Source organism: Lissotriton helveticus, chromosome 2_1, assembly GCF_964261635.1.
Source record: "Lissotriton helveticus chromosome 2_1, aLisHel1.1, whole genome shotgun sequence".
NCBI classification, from domain to species: Eukaryota; Metazoa; Chordata; class Amphibia; order Caudata; family Salamandridae; genus Lissotriton; species Lissotriton helveticus.
In genome coordinates, this window is record NC_136059.1 from 299,638,445 (window position 1) to 299,662,413 (window position 23,969).

The following is a 23,969-nucleotide window of genomic DNA, read 5'->3' on the forward strand; positions in this document are numbered from 1 at the left end:
CATAACTTAGTAAATATAACATGAAGAAACTTAAACATTGAAATAAAGGTACCATTTAAAATAGGTTTGCATTTTAATAGTATACAGCTCACTCCCAGAAAGGAATTTACATAAAAGTAGAAAAAAAACTGAAAAATTAATTCATCCAGTTCTCCATCCTGCAGGTTCATTTTCAATGTACAGACAATGAATGTCTGATCTATATGCAGAATCCTGGTACTTAGAAACTACCTTTTTGGGAGAACTAAACAAAACATTAACTTTATACAATAGTTTTAAAAGCAATTAGATTGGAATACGAAAACTACTCCAGCAACATGGGGACATGCTATGATTTTATAGAATGCATTTTAGAAAAAAAGAAATATTATGAATGCAGAAAACCGTCCAGATACGCATTCTCTTGAGAAACAAAATTGAATTTTAAGGAAACCAGTTGCAAGATGGCCTCACAAAGTACTGAATTTGTTTGCAACAAAAAATAATAATAATCATTTTGCAGCACAATATGGTAGTGTTACTTGGTTATTTGCCCATACTTCTACACCCACAAGGGGGATAAGTAAAATCTTTATGAACTTATGAAGGATATCATTTGAACAAATCTGAAAACTGCCCTGCCAATCTACACAAATGCTTGTCTTGAAACTTTCTTTAACTCAATATGGAAAACAAGGAATTAATTCTCAAAAGACAACTAACTTTTAACTCCGCACCTACTCAGAAACATGCAGAGCGGAGAGGTATGTGGAGTTGGGGTGAGGGCTCTCCCATCTTCATTTTCCTTGTCCACGCCTTGCATCACAGCAGGAAGCATATCCACTAAAGAGGAAGAGCAGGAGTCCTTACTTGTAGTTATGTTTATTTATTCTTGTTGGTGTTGCATGCCCACTTACATAGTTCCACGCACCCCTCCCAAACAAGAGCGCAAAGCCAATTTGAAGACCACTGCTATACAGAATATCCAGCCTGTACTAAAATATCACATTGTTTCTCAAACAAAGTGGAAGTAATCTGGAAACCACTATTTGCAAGGTTATTACGATGCAATAAACAATCATCCTATTGTTGAATTTCTGAAGCTTTATTACGCTAGCTTAAATCGGCAGTATAGGAGGAAAAACATTCCTACACAAATAACTCAAAGCAGCATTCTCCTTGGACCCAACATTAGGAAAGCTAGGTGGCATTGAGTGTTTTATGAAGTTTCGAAATATGTGTCAAATACTACACGTAGGAAACTGGCTTTTACTGTACTGTACCAAAAAGAGGTACACTATGTAGAAAGTCAAGACAACCCTTATTGTCTTACATGGTTTAGATTTATAATCCCAAATGCTCTCTTTTGTGGTAGTGTGGGTTAACAGTGTTAAGCATTTGCTGAACACACACATGGTCAATAAATGACACACTTTCAAGAGGGAACTTTAGAGCAATTTATAAAATTTATAAAAATAACTTATTTTTATATATTTTTTAACACCAAGAAACTTAATCTTAGGTAAGTACTTTTAGAGATAGAGATTTCACAAGAAATAGAAAACACACAATATTTTCAGAGTAATGCGGTAATGTAATCCTAAGGAGAAAAACACATACTGCATACAGTCACTTGTCATCGACTTACAGGACTGTTCTTCTAGACTTAAGGCAAGTAGGGGTCAAGGTCCAAGGCAGCACCAACAGTCACTCTTTTGTTGATTTATATGCAGCACCAACAGGTCACCACGGTCTGCTGCGGGGAGTCCGGGTGCAGAAAAGCTTTTTGCTGCCAGGAGCCCCGTTGAAATCAATGGGGAAAGGTACCTGTAAGTTTAAGTCGGCAAGTGGCAACTGGGGGACCTATTCGGTCGAACCCAAAGGGCGACTCAGTTCTCGAGAGTCTCTAGAGACTGTGTGCACCATTGGTTGAACTGGACTAGGGCTGTGGGAGTCATGTGCAGTGGTCCTTGGTCTGGCGAGTTGAGGCGGTCGTCAGAAGCACTCTGTTTCGGAATGCCTGCTGAAAGAGGCTGCAGGCAGGAACTGAAGAGTCCAATCCAGTGGAACTCTAAGGTGAGCTCAGGTCTTGAGGGTCTCTGGGTGCTAGAGAAATCGTCAGTCAGGCTGACGACTGCGGGGATCAGGTGCAGTAAACTTTTGTACGGCAGGTCATGGCAGTCAGAGGCATATGCTTCAGGTGATGACCTGGAGATGAGGGACACAACAGGACAGCTGGGCCACTTCAGGAGCTGGCTTCTGCAGTGTTCACATTCCTCATCAACTGGTCGGTCTGTGTGGGGTCGGTGCTCAGACTGGTCCACTAACCAGTCTTGGCTGCTGCAAGGGGTCTGGTATCCTGGGTATTGGTGCTGGAGTTCTCCTAAACGGTCTAGCATTTTGTTACTTGCTGGGGAGATGGGGCTGACCATTAGGAGCAAGGGACACCTCCTCTGGGGTGGCTGCTGAGTCAGTGAGTAATGTGGTCAGCAGTTCAGTAAATTTGAGCTTGTGATCAGTGCCTGCAGGACACAGGGGAGTAGCTCCTCTACTGTGAGGGAGATGATGGCTGGATTTAAGAAGTAGTGGCAGCTCTCTGAGTGTCTTGGATGGTGCACAGCTGCAGCAGGAGAAGTGTTCTCACAATTGTCGGGCAAGAAGGCTGCCAGACAGGGCTTGGCAACAAGTCTGGTTCTGGTCCGCAATTCTAGCTTCTGCAGCTCTTCTTGATCCCTCTTCTTTTGGAGTCAGTCGAATCGGAGTTCCTGATGTCTGGGGGGACACCAGAATACTGAATTTAGGGGCGTTAAGGGGAGTGAAGGGTACTATCCAATGGCTACTTACCTTGGGGTCACTACACCCCTTATATGACCACTTCCTGTGGGGAGTGGGCATAACCCTGTCCCAGAGTTCCTAATTCCACCAAAATCAAGATGGTGGAATCCTCCTTTTGAGGGTCACATCAGGCAGCCCACCATGCCTCACTCTATAATGAATATGCTACTTACCAGTATGCATCTGTTCTTGGCATGTAGGGCTGCTGACATTCATATCTATAGCATAGATCGCCGCCTAGTGTTGGGTCCGGATGATTGCACATTGTTGTCCTGGAAGAGTCTTCGAAGTATCACGAGATAGGTGGCTCCTCCCCTGGACTACAGTGCGCATGGGCATCGATTCCATCCACAGATTGTTTTTAGCCATTGTGGCGAAGATGGAGTGCAACAGTGTGAGCGATGACCATGCTAAGAGTAAGTGTAAATTCTGCAGCCGCTCCAGGCACCGGGGAGGACGGCGGGCGATATGAATGTCAGCAGCCCTACATGCCAAGAACAGATGCATACTGGTAAGTAGCATATTCAGTTCGAGGCATGTGGGCTGCTGAATTCATATCTATAGCATAGAATATATAGCAATCCCTCCATTATCGGCGGCCGCCTGTGCCAGCTGCAGATGTTTGAAAAAGTGTTTTTAGAACAGCCTGCCCTACAGCTGCTTGGAGTGCACATCTACACAGTAGTGTTTAGTAAATGTGTGTGGGGTAGACCATGTGGCTGCTCTACAAATGTCTTCCAAAGGGATATTATCAAGGAAAGCCATGGAGGCCCCTAACTTGCGGGTGGAGTGGGCTCTGGGGGGGACCGTCAAAGTGCGTTTAGCTTTGAGATAGCAAATTTGAATACACTTAACGATCCACCTGGCTATACCTGCTTTGGAAATGGGGTTGCCTTTGTGTTGGGCAGAAAAGGCAACAAAGATTTGTTTCGTCTTCCTAAAATCTTTGGTCCTATCGATGTAGTACATCAAAGCTCGTTTGACGTCAAGAGTGTGGAGCATTCTTTCAGCCACTGTCTCAGGATTTTGAAAGAACACCGGCAGTTCAATAGTCTGATTGACATGGAACTGCGAAACCACCTTAGGAAGAAATGTAGGGTTAGTGCGCAGCACCACCCTGTTTGAGTGAATCTGTATGAATGGCTCTTGTACAGTGAGCGCCTGTAGCTCACTAACACGTCGCAGGGACGTTATGGCTATTAGGAAAGCCACCTTCCAAGTTAAGAACTGAATCTCGCAGGAATGTAGAGGCTCAAAAGGTGGGCCCATCAGTCTGGTGAGGACCACATTAAGGTTCCAAACAGGAGCTGGCGGTGTTCTGGGAGGAATGACCCATTTCAGTCCTTCTAGAAAGGCTTTAATGGCAGGCAGTCTGAAAACAGAGAGATGCTGCCTGTTCTGGAGATAAGCCGCTATGGCGGATACGTGTATCCGAATGGAAGCATATGCCAGATTGCATTTGTAAAGATGTAACAAATAACAAATGATGTTGTGAGTAGATGCATCTAGCGGGTCGATGTTGTGTTCTGCACAGTAAATGACGAACCGCTTCCATTTTGCTGCATAGCATGCTCTGTTGGTGGGCTTCCTTGCCTCCCGTATGATATCCATGCAGTCAGGAGGCAAGTTAAGGTAGCCAAATTCTAAGACTTCAGGAGCCAGATCGCCAGGTTGAGCTGTTGCGGATCTGGGTGCTGAATGTCGCCATGGCTCTGCGTCAAAAGCCTGGGTGTGAGGTGCAGCCTTGATGAGGTACCACGGAGAGTTCTAGAAACGTGATGTACCATGGTTGGCGTGCCCACGTTGGAGCAACTAGGATGAGTGTCATCGAGTGTTGCTTTAGCTTTCTTGCCACCAGCGGTATGAGAGGTGCTGGGGGAAAAGCGTACGCAAATCTGCCTGACCAGCTCATCCATATCGCATTGCCCTGCGACTGTGGGTGCGGGAACCTGGCGGCAAAGCGTTGGCATTTTGCGTTTTCCCTTGTGGCGAATAGGTCTATCTCTGGATGACCCCACTGCTGGAAGTACGGGCGCAGTACTGATGGATGTATCTCCCACTCGTGCATTTGGTGGCTGTACCTGCTGAGCAGATCCGCCATCTGATTGTCCTTGCCCGGGAGGTGTTCCGCCATGAGGAAGATGTTCCTCTGAATGGCCCACTTCCACATGCTCTGAGCCAGATGAGACAACTGTGGAGAGTGTGTACCTCCCTGCTTTTGAATATAGTACATGGCTGTCATGTTATCCGTCCGGATCAACACGACTTTGTTGCACAGATGTACCTTGAATGCCTTCATTGCCATGAAGATTGCCATCAGTTCCAGGTAGTTGATGTGCATCTTCTGTTGCTGCGTCGTCCATAGTCCCTGGACCGTGTAGTGGAGTACATGAGCTCCCCATCCCTGGACAGATGCGTCCGTTGTCAGAATAATCTGTGGCACAGGCTCTTGGAACGGTCAGCCCTTGCAAAGGTTGTGGGGATTCCACCAATGCAGAGAGTTGTATGCCCGACCGGTCACCAACACTAGGTCTTTCAACTGTCCCTGAGCCTGATTCCACTGATGTGCTAAGCACTCCTGAAGCGGACGCATATGTAGTCTGGCATGCGGGACTATGAAAATGCAGGAGGCCATCATGCCTATCAACTGCATGAACACTCGTGCCGGAAGCGAGTGTTGCGATCTGAACTTCTGGATCAGCGACTGAATGCTGTTGACCCTCACAGAATTTGGCTGAGCCGTGGCTGCCAGAGTATCTATTGTCGCGCCCAGATACTGTCGCACATGGGCTGGCTGAAGGTGCAACTTCGGATAGTTCAGTGAGAATCCCAGAGTGTGAAGAAGGTGAATGGTGTGGGACATGTTGGCAGCGCACTGCTGGGCCGAGTTTGCTTGGACAAGCCAGTCGTCCAGATAAGGGTAGACGTGAACGTTCTGGCTCCTGAGGTGCGCAGCCACTGTCGCCAGGCATTTTGTGAAGACCCTGGGCGCTGTGGTCACTCCGAAAGGGAGGACATTGAATTGATAATGCTGATTCTGAATGGTGAATCTGAGGTATTTTCTGTGTGATGGATGTAGTGGAATGTGAAAATATGCATCCTTGAGATCTAATGTTGCGAGGAAGTCTCCCTGATTGAGCAACGGAAGAACCTGCTGCAGCGTGAGCATGTGAAAGTGTTCTGAGAGAATGTACTGATTTAGGGGTCTGAGATCCAGTATGGGTCTGAGGGACCCGTCCTTTTTCGGGATCAGGAAGTACAGTGAGTACACTCCGGAGCCTCTGTCCTCTACCGGCACGAGCTCTATTGCCCCTTTTTGCAGCATGACGAGCACCTCCTGCTGCAATAAGTGCAAATGCTCTGTGGACATAGGACGGTGCCTTGGTGGGATGTTGGGTGGAGTGGACGTCAACTCCAGACAATAACCGTACTGGATAAGTTTCCTGACCCACCTGTCTGTGGTGATGGATTTCCAGACTGGCAGGAACCGTTGGAGTCTCCCCCCGACAAGTGTTGTATGGTCGGGGGGCAGTGACAAGGCGTCACTGTTTGTTGGCGGCGGAGGATCGGGAGTGGTTGTTTCCACAACCTCTGCCCTTGGTGCTGTTGCCACGATAGCCGCCTCTACTCTGCTTGTTGTAAGAGGTCTGCGCTCCACCTTTATTGTACTGTGTTTGCTGGGACATCTGGCCTCTGGAAACACCTCTATTGCTTGAGCGACGAAAAGTACTACCCCTGAACTGCTGGGACTGGAAAGCCCCCATGGACTTTGCAGTCTCGGTGTCTTTCTTTATTTTTTCCAGGGTGGTTTGTATCTCCGGTTTGAATCCGGAGATCCTGAGCCAGGCCTGACGCCGCAGCATCACACTCGTGTTAATTGCCCTGGCCGCGGTGTCTGCTGCGTCCAGTGCACACTTAATAGAGGCATTCGAGATGAGCTTCCCTTCCTGAATGAGCATCTCCGCTGCCTCTTTATACTCATCGGGCAAGTGCTGTAACAGGGTCTCAAGTGTATCATAGTGTGCCCTGTCATATCTGGCCAGGAGTGCCTGAGTGTTTGAGATACGCCAGATATTGGCCGCTTGAGCCGCCACTCTCTTCCCTGATGCTTCTAGCACTTTCGATTCCTTGTCAGGGGAGGAACATCACCAGTAGTTTGAGAATTTGTCCTCTTCCGGGCATTAGAAACGACCAATGAGTCCAATGGCAACCGGCCCTTGATTTAGGTAGGGTCCCCAGGTGCCGGCTTATACTTTTTCTCGATCCTGGGGTTTATAACCCTGGCACGTGTGGGTTCCTTAAAGATGTCTGCAGCATGTTTCAGAACCCCCTTTAGCATTGGCAGAGTCTTGACAGTTTTTTCAGAGGTGGAAAAGGTATCAAAGAGGAAGTCCACCTCAACCGGGTCAGCATGCAGCTGGACGTCATGATTCTTAGCCGCCCTTTCAATGAGAGCATTGAATGCCGCAGAATCCTCAGTAGGGGAGGTTTTGACATTATACACTTGAGTGTCCTGGGCAGTGTGCGGATCATCAGGGTCTCCCGCATCTGCCCATGTGTCCTGGTGATCCTCAGGATCAGTGTTGGCAGGGAAGTTGTACTCCTCATCATCCCCCTCCCCAGCCTCCACATCTGAATAAGTGGGTGAGGATGGAGCCAGGGTCTGAGGCCGTGGATCATGCGGCTCCACCAGAACTGGGGAATCCGTAGAAGGCCTTTTGCGCTTCAAGGGAATGATGTAGGACTCCATAGGCTGAGCCGGCGTGATCTTTCTCTTGTAGAGTGAAAGTTTACCGGTGTCGGCGTCGATAAAGTGTTCCGACTGCTCCTCCATCTGGGGTTGTCGATGCTTCAAGCTCACCACTGGCTGAGGAGGCTTCGACCCCGTGGACACCTTGACGGAAGCGTCGTCGACCGTCCTTGGTGCGAACGCCTTCGGCGCCACTTTCGGTGGTAGAGTGAACTGGATTGGCGCAGAGGACTTCGGCTTTACTGCACGGGTTTGGGGGTGGAAGAATCCTTCGGATCGACCCCGGAAGCCTTGCTCCTGATGCGTTGTAAGGAGTCAGACACCTGTTTTGTGAAGGAGGCGGACGGTTTCGTCGACCCGACAGGCGTCCTCGGTCTAACAGCATGTGTCGACTCTAGCGCAGAACCTTTGGCCTTCTCCGTTCGATGTGTAGGAAGTGCCTCTTTTGGAGCGCTGTGTCCTCCGGCCGTGACGGCGGCCTTCGGTGCCGACGGTTTCGGGTCAGTGGCCTGGACAGTCGACTTCGGTTCCCCAGTCTTCGGCTCGACGCCCTTGAGCGATTTGGGCTCGACGCCCTTGAGCGACTTCGGTACGATGCCCTTGGGCGCTTTAACCGGATCGACAACCTTCTTCGGCTTCCCCGACATGTCGGAAGACGAGGAGGCGACCGGAGCGACAGACGTCTTCTGTGTTGATGGCGTCTCAATCCCTTTCTGTTTCGTCGAGACCGAAGCTTTCACTTTCGGTTTTGATTTCACCAATGGCGGCTCCGCAGAAGTGTCCGTAGTCGGGCCCGTAGGCGAGACCGTGGATCCAGTTGTAAGGTCTTGGGTAAGGCCATGTGGCGATCCCTCGACCTGAGCCTCAGTGATTGTTCGATCGGGGCATAGCTCTTCGCCTGAGCTATCTTCCATGGCCCCATAGGCCTCATTGTCGTCTCCTACCTCGTCGACGACTTCTTCTGCATCGATTACTTCGATGTCCGCGTCGTAGGTGTAGTCGATCTCCTCTGCCGGAGTAGAAAGCGGCTCTTGAACTTCCTGCTCGTCCGCTTCTTCCCCCTCGAAAATGTCCACCGGTGCCGGTGCCGACCGCTGGACCTCCTGGCGCGCCACGCTCCGAAGTCGAATCGTCTTCTTCGAGTGAAAACGGGAACAAGCCATACAGTTGGCTTCATCGTGATCCGGCTACAGGCACTTGTTGCACACCGGGTGGACGTCGATGTGGGGATACTTAGATCCGCACACAGGACATTTCTTGAACGGGCTCCGTTCCATGATGTGTAGTCAAAAGTCTGGTTGCGTCAACTGGGCCTCGAGCACCGAAGAGCCACGAGACTCCTCTGGAAGTCCGACTCGGGAACTGAGCCGGAACAGAGCTGGGCACCGAACGCAAGACAATACCGACGCTAAGGAAAGGCCTTCGGGCCTAAAGGAAAGTTTCTATCGATTCCGATCTTGAGTGATCAAGTATGCATCCGAACCCAATGGCGGAAAAAAACAATCTGGGGATGGAATCGATGCCCATGCGCACTGTAGTCCAGGGGAGGAGCCACCTATCTCGTGATACTTCGAAGACTCTTCCAGGACAACAATGTGCAATCATCCGGACCCAACACTAGGCGGCGATCTATGCTATAGATTTGAATTCTTTACAACAAGGGGTGGTGAGGGACAGAGTCTCTGAATTAAGCAGAATACTCTCACCCAGTCAAAAGATCAGGGCTAGATCCAACACCGTTTTTTAGCTCATTGCACCATCCCAGTTTCAGAACCTGGCTGTATGCAAATTAGTCTGTTCCTGTCCCAGTGCATGATGGGAACAGGGCAAACCAAACTACAAAAGCCAATTCTTACACTGGGAAGGAAACAAGCTTCCGGGGACCGGATGCACTGGGCCAGGGACAGACTAATTTGCATACAGCCAGGTTCTGAAACTGGGATGGTGCAATGAGCTAAAAAACGGTGTTGGATCTAGCCCTGATCTCTTGACTGGGTGAGAGTACTCTGCTTAATTCAGAGACTCTGTCCATCACCACCCCTTGTTGTAAATAATTTTGTCCACCCTAAGCGTGGAAGGGTATACTCAGATGTGAGTCCCTTGCTCATTGCACCATCAGGATTCAAGCAAGCCGGGCCGAAGACGGCTGTAATGCCAGAAACCGGTCCCCGGAAGCTTGTTTCCTTCCCAGTGTAAGAATTGGCTTTTGTAGTCTGGTCTGCCCTGTTCCCATGATGCACTGGGCCAGGGACAGACTAATTTGCATACAGCCAGGTTCTGAAACTGGGATGGTGCAATGAGCTAAAAAACGGTGTTGGATCTAGCCCTGATCTCTTGACTGGGTGAGAGTACTCTGCTTAATTCAGAGACTCTGTCCATCACCACCCCTTGTTGTAAATAATTTTGTCCACCCTAAGCGTGGAAGGGTATACTCAGATGTGAGTCCCTTGCTCATTGCACCATCAGGATTCAAGCAAGCCGGGCCGAAGACGGCTGTAATGCCAGAAACCGGTCCCCGGAAGCTTGTTTCCTTCCCAGTGTAAGAATTGGCTTTTGTAGTCTGGTCTGCCCTGTTCCCATGATGCACTGGGCCAGGGACAGACTAATTTGCATACAGCCATGTTCTGAAACTGGGATGGTGCAATGAGCTAAAAAACGGTGTTGGATCTAGCCCTGATCTCTTGACTGGGTGAGAGTACTCTGCTTAATTCAGAGACTCTGTCCATCACCACCCCTTGTTGTAAATAATAGATTTGAATTCAGCAGCCCACATGCCTCGAACCTAATTTTCTGCCTGTCCTGGTGCCAAAGGGGCCTTAGGGCAGGGAGAAGCTTCTCCAAGGCCTGCAAGGGGGAGAGGGGGAAAGAGGTAAGGGGGGCAGGAGCTGTGGGCACATACCAAAGGCAGCAGGGGCTCTGAAGTTCCTGGCCCCAATATGCTAAATCCTGCTGAAAGAAGTGTGACCACCTTCCTCAGGGGCAGGCATTGTTTCTGGCCAGAGAGCGTGTAGGGGTCAGAAACTTGTTTGTGGTGGCAGGCTGGACTACACCAGTCAGCCAGCACACTAGAGGCTGGTAGGTTTTCAGAGGGCACCTCTAAGGTGCCCACTGGGTGCATGTCTCAATAAATGCACTACTGGCATTAGAATGGACTTATTAAGACAAGGTGTTTGATACCAAACACCATAGGTTTCAGTGAAGCACTCATGTAGCTGGGAGGCTCATAATGATCAGTGCACAGTACATTTAAGAAGATAGCTTCCCTGTTCACTTGTACTATATATAGTAATGGAACTAGACAGCACAGGGACATATCTGCTCATGCAGATGTCCACACATGTAATATAATGCACCCTGCTCTAGGGCTACAAGGCCTGCTGTAAGGGTGATTTACATATATTGTATGCAGTGTCTGTGAGAATGGCACACAGGGTGAGTGCTATATCGTGTTTTCACTTTTGTCTGCACCATCTCTCACAGCCTGTATGAGTTTGGTGGTGGGTCCCTTAGGGTGGCACAATGTATGCTGCAGCCCTTTGGGTCCTTCTTTAGTACCCTGGTCATAGGTACCAAGGGTACCATTTTCTAGGTAGTTACAGGGGGGCGAATGGTCATGCCAATTGGGGAACAATTGCACAGTTACCTTGTTTTAGGGAAAGAGCACTTACACTTGGGACCTGGTTAGAAGGAACACAGTGTACTTCAATTTTGTATCAAATACCAGGTAAAAAGTGGGGGGTAACCAGGTCGAAAAATTGGCACTTTCCTACACTACATTTCTGATTTTGTTACATGGATCTGTTTACAGTGTCTGCTTCAGCATTTTGGACTTCTGGAAAATGGACTACAGAGACAGAGTGATCAATGAATGCCTGAGGGTATAAGATTCTGTCAATAGGATCTATAACTTTTTCCCTCCGTCGTATTGTTATTCTGATAAGTTTGAATACCAGTTCAAATGTTGTGCACAGATGATAGGGCATTTGGTTTATATTTGGCACGTAGATGCCTTTACACCCAACGATTCAGGGTTAGGCAATTCTGGAAATTATCTGGTAAAAAGTTCTTTCTGGAACCATGTTCAAGTTCACCATCCTAAAAAGAGGGTGTCTGTCACTATCATCTAAGCTGGTATTCTTGGTGGGAAAGCATATGTTGCTGCATGCTTCAATACCATTGCCAGAGAAACTAAAGGCTCACAAGTCACACTCTCAACTCTGACTGCTGACAACATTTGTCTTCTAGACAATCCTGCAGTGGGTTCTTGCAAATAAAAGAGTGGAATAATGAAGAGACTATTACACCTAGCAGTGATGAAACTGAACGTTTGCAGCCCTCCATGGAGATCCCATGATGGAAAATGGACATGAGACATGGATCATTTACAAAACATTACCCACCTGCTTTCCATCTGGCACCAGATTTAATGTACCATATACAGCAACACTACTCTCTGTTGAAAGCACCACTCCATTGTAACACTGGCACTGTTGAGTGGAGAGACAGAACATAAAGGTTTAATTTTGTACTTGCTCAAAAAACAAAAACAAAGAGGGCACTAAAGTTCATTTTAGCATCCCTGAAGTCAGGTATATTTTAATCATCAATTGCATCTTAAAGTACTTACAAATGAACATCTTTCCATAGGTCTAAACATCGATCTTTTTAGATGCTAACAGCAGCCATTCAGTACAAAAGAAACATGCTGGATAGACTACAGATGTTTTAGGTTAACTAGGTATTTTAACAATAGAAATCTTTTATTCCTAAATACAAGAACAATTTTGACACGTTACAACAAAAAGACATACTTATGCATGTAAAGACTTCAAGTGCAGTTGGTGACTGATGTTCTACCTGTTCATAATTGTTCTGCATTTCCAAACAGTGAGAGCAACTTGATGTTGATTCCCTTACAACAAAAATGACTTCTGCATGACTCCTGTGTCTTGCTGGAGGGGGCTATGCGGAAACTCAATAAATTTAAGAAGGCGGGAAGCAATGGCTTCCCAGTGGAGTTTTTACCGAACTCACATTGACTGGGTGGTAGCGAGGGGTACCCGGCAGGGCTGACCTCTCGCTCCTGCTTTTTTTTGTATTGGCATTGGAGCCTCTGACTGTACTGTTACGGCAGGTGATGAGGGAATGGGTCTTACGGTAAGAGACACTGAGCACACTGTCTCCCTCTCTGCGGATGAGGCAGCATCAGCCTTAATGAGTCATTTTGAGGCATTCGGAAAGGTCTCTGGAGTCCAGGTCAACAAGCGTAAGTAATTTTCACAGGCGGGTGGGGTTTGACCAATATCCCTGCAAGCCCACCTTCTGTAGCCCAGATTCAGTTGGGAGCCTGAGGGCTTCCGTTAATTGGGGAGTCAAGGTGGCCCATACAGAGGCACATCAAACCTGTTGCAACATAGACCGAGTGGTTAAGGGTCTACACGCTTCTGGAGCACGCTACCTCTCTGTTATGGGCAGGATAGAGATTACAAACATTTTATTCCTACATGTCTGCCTATCAGTGGTCCAGAACTCATTGTGTCAGACACCCTTGGGGAACTTCAGAAAAAATGACAGTTTGCTAACTTCACTAGTGTAGGAATGTCACTGCAGCAGAGTGGCATTGCAAGTCTCGAAACGGGACATGACCACTGGCAGGCTGGCTCCTTCTGACATATATAGGAAGGCGAACAAGGGTACCCCAATATGTGAACCGGGGGTGGTAAGCGGTTTTGGGAAACAATGGTTCTGGTGTGGCCTGAAGGTCCAAGGTGAAGTGACCCTGTGGGGGGCACTTATGATTGAGAGTAGGAACTAAAATCTAAAAAGAGAGCGGTAAGTAATATAAGGAGGGACATGTAAGTCAGTATATGACAGATATTTATTCCACAACAATAGTATTCAGGTGCTCCCACAATAAGTGAAAATAAGTGTGACGTGAAAAGTGAGGGTGAAATTAAAATAAAGACATCTCATTGACAACAGTGATAGAAGCTCCTTTAGAAGATTTTTACAGAGTAAAAAGAGTTCATGTTGTAGGGGGTCGACGGTGTTTCAAACTCAATTATTTGAGTTAATCTTCAGGACATACATAGGTGAGCAAGCTGAATTAGGAGGGAATGCTGTAAATATATAAACATCCGGGGTTACAAGCGCGTGTGAAACTCTGTGCTCCTCTGTGGTTGAAACTTATGTGCAGAATCAATACTGGGATGGCAGCTGGCCGCCGAGTGGCAGGGTGCAGTGGCGAAAGTTTATTTTTGGAGAAAACAGGGCATTTAATGAAAGCCTGGGGAGTGAGAACAGAGCGTTTCCTGCTTCTGCTGTAGTCCGCACTCTGCACGGACTACAGCAGAAGCAGGACACGTTCTATTCTCACTCTTTCCAGTATTGATTCTGCACATACGTTTCAACCACAGAGGAGCACAGTTCCCTTTCTTTTATAATGCACTTCTTGGACCACTGAGCCTACAGCACCTTCTCCAGCCTCACATACTGTGCCCGCTACCACTACGGCGCTCACACTGCCCCTCCTACCACAGCTGCACTCACACTGTCCCCTACATACAGTATTCAGAACAGGGCATGAGAAGGAGTAGGGCCAGGGCCTCCTGTCACAGACTCAAGACTGGGCAAAGGAGCAAATAGTCACCTACTGCGAAGAGAGAGTGGGGCTGCTTCATCACCATATTACCACCCACCATCCCTATGCCAATCACGCACACACACGCAGACCAACCCTGCTCCCGACCTTTCCCTCCCCACCCCCCAGTTACAGCCAGAGCAGTCGATTTCAAACCTTGGGAGCCACGTTCGAGTCTCAGCGTTGCTAAACATCCAGTGATTCTGGGCAGTTCCCTTAATCTACCAATGCCTAAATAACAAGAAGATGACCTTGTGTAAATGTAACTGGTGTTCATTAGAAGCGCTCGCCTTCGGGTCATGTTTGCACTATATAAAAAACCTGCAAAAAATAAACGCCCACACCAGGCTCATATTACAAGCTTGGTGCTTTCCTTTCACAGATGAAGCAGATTTAAAGGTGAAAGGCAAGTAGATCTCAGTGTCATTTTGTCCCTTGGCCAAGTAGATTATTTTAAAAATTCCACACCCCTGTGTATCCCAGTGAAGTCTTCATCTATTTTCAGAAGGCCCAGGACACCTTTCAGATGGGTGCAGGGCAACTCTTGCAATATGCCAAACTAGAAGATACCATTTGGGAGCTCTGGTGTATGTTCCCAGCTGCGATGGATACCTTGCGGGTATTAGGTGGGCTTCTTAGCTGGGGAGAGGGAAGACATCTTAGCACGCTCATGTACAGGGTCCTCTGGAGTGGTACTTCTCTGGTCACTGTTACGAGCACGGAGGGCATAATAATCAGAACTGAAGGACCCCTTCACTGACACAGACTAGGACCAAGCGTGAGCACTGGTTTACAAGGTTTCCTGTAACAGCAGGTTCAAGCTTCAACTACCTACCTCAAGCTTACATGGCCCCTTATGTCATTAGCAAGATCTATCCGGCTAGGGAGTTGAAAAGCCCTAGGTGCGGGAAAGACAGTGCCACCTTTTTGTACATGCCGTGGCCATGTGTGGAGGTCGGAACATACTGAGGGGGTGGCGAGGGGGGGGGGGGGGTAAGAGTAGTACTACAAATTAAAAATGCCTCTAGGCTCCTGATTGAATTTCACCTGGCAAGTTTTTATTGGAGATGGTGCCACAGCAACAAAATGCCATATAGATTTGCGCAATTGGCACTCCTATTGGCAAAATGAAGAGTGGCTATTAGCTGGATGTGCACTCGTGCACCTCAGCCTAACATGTGGGTCAGGGGTGTGCTGGAATGGGTGGTACCGGAGGTACAGCATATTCATTTATCCAGATTAGACTACTAAGTGTTGGATGATATTGCAACATGGGTTTTAGTGCTGAACGGTTATAGAAGCGTGGAGAAAGTAATGACGGGTCTGATTCGGACACCAGTTGCGAGGGGGGAGGCGTGTAATTTAGCTCCTGCATTTGTCTTCATGGGGAATTGGCATCCAGGCATCTCTTTTAGGAGGCCAAGTACATGTGGGATTTTTAACCTGGTATTCATCATCGCAAAGTACTTCTTCACCAACGGAAATTTGTTCTCACTCTTGACACTGTGTGTGGTTGTAATGAGCAGCAGGTTAAATGTTGATGTTGTGTCTTGTTATTTTTTTAGATAAAGGTATTTTAAGAAAAGAATACAACTCAGCACCAATGAGCAGTAGCTCTCAAGGCATTACCACTGCCTGCTCCACTTTGTGCACAATCTCTGCTTCTGAACAGGGCTCACCAAGCGAACCGCTTCTTATAATATTTATTCAACAATGATGTAGATGGCCTAATCTATATTGGACTTAGTACTTGCTTCTTCTGGCGTTTTGTTCAATAACTAGTTCAAAGTCTTAGGCACGTCATTAAATTCATAATAAATTTCACTAAAATTCTGATCCTTCCATGCACTACTGTACAATTTAGTCGTTCAATGTGTTTTGCGGTGTTAGCGCTTCACTAGGAGCACAGATTTAGTAGGAAAGAAGAGAGCATGTTTCTCCGAGAGCATGATTCTCGCTTTTTGGTTACTTTGATTTCATATTGGACCTCATTATTTCACCTGTATCAAGCAGAGATTTTGTTAACCGAGACAAATATCAAACAGATACATTAATATTTGTCCCAAATCTACATGAAAGCAAATACCATAAAATGGTAAATTTACTAATGAGTATGTTGGTTACATTCTCAGGATAACTGTACAATAAAGAAATTTAAAAAATACTAACCAACTCATTATTAAGAACACACTGAAGAAACCCAGTGCCATCTCGCAGCACAATGAACATCAAGGTTTTTCCTGAGAAAAAAAAGTATTTTCATGATTAAATGATTGACCAAAAGACGGATATTATTTGTTTTTATTGCAGCACCAGCAAAATACATACTTTTTCAGATAACAGACAACTGTCAAAATTTAAAAAGTGATTCACCATTGATTGTTTAACAATTAGCTGCTCAAGGACATAGTGTAATCTAGAAAGGGTTACTAGTAGAGGGTGTAGACCCTCTTTACGCATACGCTCTTGTTACAGTTATGGCAACGGCAGTAGAGGCTGTGAAGCTTGAGAACATAGCGAGAATCTAATCTCTAAATACTTCGAGCTGTCTAGATGTGGCAGAAGCTGACAACAGCTGACAACAGCCCAAGGAAAGGATAATCTGTCAGAAAGAGATTCTGAGTTATCACGCACGCGGCCAACCAAAGAAGAATCATGGTTTTGAAGACAGGGGGGGGGGGCTATGCCTTATTTTTTACCAAAGGATGAAGAAGCATCATTGCCGCTTGTTCAAGGTGCTCTGCATCACTGCTTCACCAAAATGGTTAGGGCAAGCCATCTCGGAGCACACATACAGGCATCTAGCACCATGCCAGCTAGATGTAACAAACCCTTACACTAATAGAACCACAAAGCAGTACATTTTAATGTCTCCAGAAGTCTTGGAAGAAAGTTAATGACACACTGAATCGCCTGCATTAATTGTTTTTTTTTTTTTAAATAAAAACATTATAAATTCTACCATTGTCAGGCAGGACTTACACCCAGGCATGACAATTAAACTGTTCATCTAAGCTGTTGAGCTCCTGCATAATTCTTTACTGCAGCAGAATTAAAGCTGTTCTATCTGTCTTTTTCAGTTTTGTGAAATGACATGGCACTATGCCTCTAGACATCAACGTTTTAATTTTAATGTAAGCCATCAACATAGCCAGAGATCTTAAATTCATACTATGCCTATGTTTGTCGTACTATTAGTCTGTGTTCATGCAAATCGCTCTACAACATTTGGACTTTCCTCTAGTGCTAAATATGTATCTATTATTTAATGAATGGTTTCCTTCACACAGTCTACTCTATTTCCTCCTTTAAAGCTATTTCTTCATAGAATACTAATGCTGCCCATTTGTAATTGAATAAATAACACCGCTATAAAGCCATACCAGTTGCATGAATAAATTATAAAATCAAGTAGTAAAGTAATTACATTAATTAGAAAAGCAAACACAAATACTACCTTGTCTTCTCAACCTGTGCACCCAACCAAACAGTTTCACTCTTTGTCCTCTATGTGCTTCCAAAGTACGAATCTTAACCTGTAATGTAAAAAGTATACAACAAGATAAAATGTTGATTCTTATGCCTCATTTCTTCTTAATTCCTAACATTAGACGGTGCAGCTCTTTAGAATAGGGACTTTGCTATTGAGTTGAGAGGGTGGGAATGCGTAACGCATGCAGCTCTAACCACTGCTGGATGCATTGCACATCAAGGAGAATCAGTGATCACCTGACTTTTAAAACTAGATGTTAATTAATTAATTCAACATGCCTGCCACTTTCATGAATGTGTCTACCTAGTTTGATATTCAATCTGAATTATTTATCCAGAATATCTGGAAGGCTGGAAAGATTTTATTTGAAGGGGGCTGTTTCTTGAAAAATGGAACAAGGGAAGAAAATAGTTGGTCATATGTTAGACTCTATCAGGGGCGTAACACAGGCCCCCACAGCCCACGCGGAGTGGGGGGCCCCTAGCTCCAAGGGGCCCCCTCAGCACTAAACTCTGGCCGGGAGAGCTCCTGATTGAGCCTGGAGGGGGCCCCCTAAGTACCGTGCAGGGAGGTCCCCTCACTTTTCGTTATGCCAGTGGACTCTATACAATAATGGTATGCGGTTCCTCAAAACGTGGTGCCTAGTGAAGAATAATAAGACTGGTGATCAACCGCTATCATCAATAATGTTAGGGAGGTCGGAAGCTGACGTTGGAGAAGGATAGGAGGGGATACCGCTCTGTCAGAACTAGGATCCTCACACACCCAGCAAGCTAGGTGTCATGCTTTATCATTTGGACTTGCTCCTCGTCAGGTCGGCACTGCAATTACCAACGGGCACCCATAAAGGGGCCCTTTATTTGAGATCCTTGCGGTATGATGAAGTGGAGGTGTGTGGCCCGTGAAGTGTAGATACAGTGAATCTTGTGGGTTAAAACAGGTAGGACAATCCAAATAACATTTTTATTCAGGCTGGTTATCCCCCGACTAAAAACGTGAAGAGTGGCAGCTTTCCTGGCGTCAAGGTTCAGTACAAGCTATGCTCCTCTCCTAAGGTCGACATGTTTCTTGCTTAATGGTTATAGTAATCCGTGGAAATTCTTCAGGACCTACTCTATGTGAAATGAATCTATCTACACTCAGTGGTGGGGCTAATGGCTACCTACCACATGTAGACACTATGATTGAAATATTCAATAGTGTGGTTCAGTAACCTATAGAGAGGGATATATAAAAGTATTAAAGTGAACTCTCTAGTTGTAGTCACATGGTATACTTAATAAGCTCAAAAAGTCTATGCCTAGATCTGTTTATTTCCAACTTTGACGGGGAGAATGGAGGACAGTAGGAGGCAATTATGAGCTTATTAAGTATTTATATATCCCTCTCTATAGGTTACTGAACTACACTATTGAATATTTCTATCATAGTAAAGCGCAACTATCACTCTGGAAGGAACATCCTGGTGCTATGCGGAAGAGAAAGAAGTAAGACAGGTAGATATATAATGTTTCTCAGTTATATAAGTGACGAACAGAATGCATTGGAGGAGCTAAAGATCCAGGTTTTCAAGACCTTCCTGAAATGAGTTTCTGATTCCATCAGCCTTAGTTGTATTGGCATGAGGTTCCATTCTCTGGTTCCTAGAACCGCTAAACATTTACCTCCTTTGGTTTTGCACCTGAAGGCAGGAGGTTTAAGAAAATTTTCTGAGGAGGATCAGAGTGTCCTCGCAGTGGTGCAAGGGGTAAATATGTCCGATAGATATTGGAGTCCTAGGTTACTGAAAGCTCTGAAACTGATTAATAGGACCTTGAATAGGATTCTTGTATGAATAGGCAACTAATAGAGGGTTTTGAGAGCTGCCGAGGAAGATTATCTGCGGGGCAGTTTTGGCACTAGGAGGCCGCTGCATGCTGTCCAACCTGTAGCCTCTCTAGTGCTTGTTTATTAACTCCTGCGACTAAGCTGCTGCAGTAGTCTAGTCTAGACATCATAAGTGTCACTGCAACTGTCTTCCTTGCATAGAAGGGAATGTAATAAAAAAACATTTTGAGAGTTTTGACAAGGTTAAAGCACCTCCCAAGCACTGCAAATTCATGAGGTCGAAATGAGAGAGAGGCATCACATTTTATCCCCAGCTTCTTAGCCATGTCTATTGTGTTAGGTGAAGCGGGCGCGTCTTCTGGCCACCATTGGATCGGCTTGAAGGGATTGTCCTTCCCTATTAGCCAGATCTCGGTTTTATAAGTGTTGCATTTAAGATGATTGAGCTTCATCCAGCAGATGACCTCTGTTAGGCATAGCTTAAAATTAAGTTCTGCCTTAGTAGAGTCTTTGTCTAAGACAAAGGTCAGTTGCGTATTATCTGCATTGGATGTTATTTTAATGTTAAAAGAGGCTATTAATGAAATAAGCGGGGTCATGTAGATGTTAAATAAATGAGGGCTAAGAGACGAGCCCTGTGGGACGCCAGAGGTGATGGGGCATTCAGTTGAAAGGAATGTTCCTAAGGACACTGCTTGTCTGCGATTGGAGAGAAAAGATTTTATCCAGGCTAGCGCGGTACTAGATATACCGCTGTTTTTTATCCAGGTTAAGAGAATGTCATATGAAATGGTGTCAAATGCGTCTGACAAATCTAATAGGATCAGCACCACCTTTTTTCCTTTGTCTAAAGTTAGTTTCAATGTGTCCACTATTTCCAGTAGTGCAGATTCAGTTGAGTGCTTAGGGCGTAAGCCACATTGGCGGTGGTGTAATATTTTGGCATTCTCAAGAAAGTCGGGTAGTTGTCTGTTGACCAGTCTTTCTGTGATTTTACCAAGAATGGGTAATACAATATCGGACGAAGTTTTGATAAAGTGGATGGGTCCATGGTCTGTTTTTTTTAAGTGGTCTGACTATTGCCAGTTTCCATGCTGCAGGTACTGTAGCTGTGGCCAGGGATGAGTTAACTATATTTTTAATTACAGGATTGACAATATCTATGATCGTATGAAGGATCACAGGTGGACATGCATCAAAGCGGGAACCAGATTTGCAGGCAATAATGGTTTGATGTGACTGATCAAGTGAATTTTTTCAAAAAACAGGAGAGGTCCTGTGTAGGTGAGATAAGGCTCTAACTCAAGATACTATGCATGTGGGATGTTAAATTCTTTTTGGATGTTGAGAATTTTTTGCTCAAAGAAGACTGAGATCTGATCAGATAGCGCCTGTGATGGAGGAATTTCCTTTACTAATATTTTTGAGTTAGTGAAGGACTTTACGATTGAGAAAATCGTTTTCTGATCATGGTGGGCGTCTAGTTTCCTTTTTGAAAAATACTCTTTTTTTTGCTGGCTTGATTTGAAGATAATATATTTTTTTTACTCAATTTGAAGAGATTTAATTCTTCCGAGGTTTAAGCTTTTCTCCATCTCCGTTCCAGTGTTTTACACTGGAGGTGGAGCTCTGCTAGTGTGGGTGTATACCAGGGTGCTGACATTTTTGCTTATTTGTCCTAAAAAAAGCTAGCTCATTGCTATTCGATGTGATCCATATGTGGAAGAGTCGCGTGTCTTCTAGAGTGTCTACTGATTGAGTAGGAGTGGATGCACTACCCAAGTGCAGCAAATTTGGGTTTGTTACCATCTTGGCCCATTTGCAACTTGGTAGTGGGGGCGGTATTTGATTGGAAGGGTGATTAGTGACTGAAGTATTGATGTTGAAAGGAATTAACATATGGTCCGACCAGACTTGAGTGATTGGGGGGCTGATCGTTAATGAAGCCAAATTGGAGCCAACGCCATCTACAGTGTGGCCAGCCAGGTGTGTAGGAGCCGAGACCAATTGGTGGACTCAAAGAGTTTCTAAGATTTCAAGAAAGTTATCTACTCCTGGATCTTTCCGGCATTCTGGGTGGAGATTAAAGTTTCCTAATAATGTAACATTAGAATACCGGAGCGTAAAGTGACCTAATGTATTTCCTAGCTATTCCAGAAATTCAAGGCTAGGCCTCGAGACCTCCTGCAAAGGAGAAAGAGCCACGGAGTTTGAAACAGCAGCCTAGGCTTTCAGTCCCTTTCAGGGAGGAGAGGTCAAAGTTTATGTATTGAAAGAAGTCTGAGTATACCCTTCCACGCTTATGGTGGACAAAATGATTCAGAAAAGGGGGTGGTGATGTCCATCACCACCCCCTTTTTGTAATTATTTTGGCCACCATGAGTGTGGAAGGGTATGCTCAGACATGAGTCCCTTGCTCATTGCACCATCAGGATTCAAGCAAGCCGGGCCGAAGACGGCTGTAATGCCAGAAACCGGTCCCCGGAAGCTTGTTTCCTTTCCAGTGAAGAATTGGCTTGGTAGTTTGGTCTGCCCTGTTCCCATGATGCACTGGGCCAGGGACAGACTAATTTGCATATAGCCAGGTTCTGAACTGGGATGGTGCAGTGAGCTAAAAAACGGTGATGGATCAAGCCCTGATCTGTTGACTGGGTAGGAGTGTTCTGATTAACTCAGATACTCTGTCCATCACCACCCCCTTTTTGTAATTATTTCAGCCCCAAAATGGCGGCTCAGAAAAGGCATTTCTCCTCCCGGAAGGGTGGGGAAATAAAGAGCAAGGTGCAGACAATCAAATGAAAAAGGAACATGCGGACGGAATGTCCACAACGCGAGGACTCCGGGAGCTATCTAGGCAAGTCAAATTCAAGGTAATCAGTAGTCGCTCAAAGTAAAATTATATTTAGTTAAATTCCCCAACATTGTTAAAAACAGACCCTATTAAGAAAAAGATTGAAATTAGGCATTTAAAATAGCATGAGCATTTGCAATAGTGCAGCAGTGTTTAGAAGCAGGCAGTAAAGCATATACTCCGACCTTTACTGTCTCTGCCTCCACCCCCAATTGAGGGGTGTCAAGGATGGGCAATTTCCCCATATCACGTCACACCTGGGCAGCATATGGAAGGATGATCATATGAAAACCTTCAAGGACCTTTTAGAGACTTTTCTCTCCATAAAGCACAATCATTCTGCTATCTCCAACTCTGGCATGCACTTTCCAACCACCAGGGCACTTTGGTTGGCTCTCCCGATTATATTTCCTTGAAGTTAGATAACTCATGGGTCCACTGTCCAGGGGAGGGAATTCTCAAATTTACAGAGTCCTGGTTAATCATTACCCCTGTTCTCTGTAGGCTCGGTGGGAGAGGTGGCTGGGCCCCTTCGGAGGAAGCGGATTGGACAGAGGCTTGCATGGCACCGCTTACCCTTGCAATCTCATGCCGGCTGCGCCTTGTCCAACTGAAATACCTACACTGTACCTATTATACATCCAAACATTTATGGAAAGTGTGCAGGTTGCCAGATCCTGCCTGCACTAGAAAGCCACGGGGGCGATTTCTTCCACATGGTGTTGAGGTGTCCTACTATTCAAAAATACTGACATTGTCTAAGGTTTTGGGCCTTGCAGCCTTGTGGATGAGTTGGGAGGCAAAAGGGGGAATCAGGCCTGGGAGGGGTTGGGTACATTATTCGCTAAAAGGGATGTGGCCAAGTACTAGACGCCGTTGGATGCACCATCCCTAGAGGATTGGAGAACGGGCATGGACCGCTCTGCCAAGCTGAAAGAACAGATTTGTCTAGCTTGACGGTGCCCCAGGAAGCATCAGAAGATATGGGGAAAGTGTCTGACATATTATGGGCTGAGCACCGTGGGGTTGTGAATACAGGGCAATGGGGTGGGTGGGTTGTGGAAATCAGTAAAAATGCCCCAGGGAGCCCTTGTGAGGGTCTGTTTTGTGTGTACATGCTCTTCTGTGTTTTTATTAAAACTAATAAAGTGTTATCCAAAAAAGAAATACATGACCCTCACACCTCTCCAATTAGAGGGGGTAGCAGAGAATAAACATGCAAAAAAATAATCTAAATTGGCAGTCACATAATGGGGCATTGTGAGCTTCCGGTTGATGTCATAATCAGGGTCCACCTGTGTCACCACCCACCAAAGAGAGAAAAAAGCTTTATACTATTACACTTACAAACCTAACCAATAAATTACAGAATTATGCACAGCATGTGAATCTAGATCTTCAAGATGCACAACCATAAATTACAGATAAGTAACTGGATTCTTATTACCCAAATGATTCTATGGATTTAAAATACTTATTTTACCTAGGTGCTTTGGAAAACATAGTCTCTTTTTATTCATTTGAAACCGTGCTCACGTTTTATTAGGGCCTCATTACGATGTCAGTCAGAAAGCATTCCAACCGACTCCTTTTT

The 23,969-nt window shown here is 45.8% G+C and overlaps 1 protein-coding gene across 2 annotated transcripts in view; it reads right to left on the minus strand.

Annotated features, from left to right (window-relative positions):
• The window catches only part of NARS1 (asparaginyl-tRNA synthetase 1), a 190,007-nt gene that overhangs the window by 80,582 nt on the left and 85,456 nt on the right, over window positions 1–23,969 (minus strand). For both annotated transcript variants that reach the window (XM_078674861.1, XM_078674862.1), the window contains exons 6-8: window positions 17,662–17,740; window positions 16,374–16,444; window positions 11,965–12,051 (exon numbers count right to left, since the gene is read on the minus strand). In XM_078674861.1, the coding sequence (XP_078530987.1) occupies window positions 11,965–12,051; window positions 16,374–16,444; window positions 17,662–17,740 (237 nt within the window). The remainder of the gene's footprint in view (window positions 1–11,964; window positions 12,052–16,373; window positions 16,445–17,661; window positions 17,741–23,969) is intronic.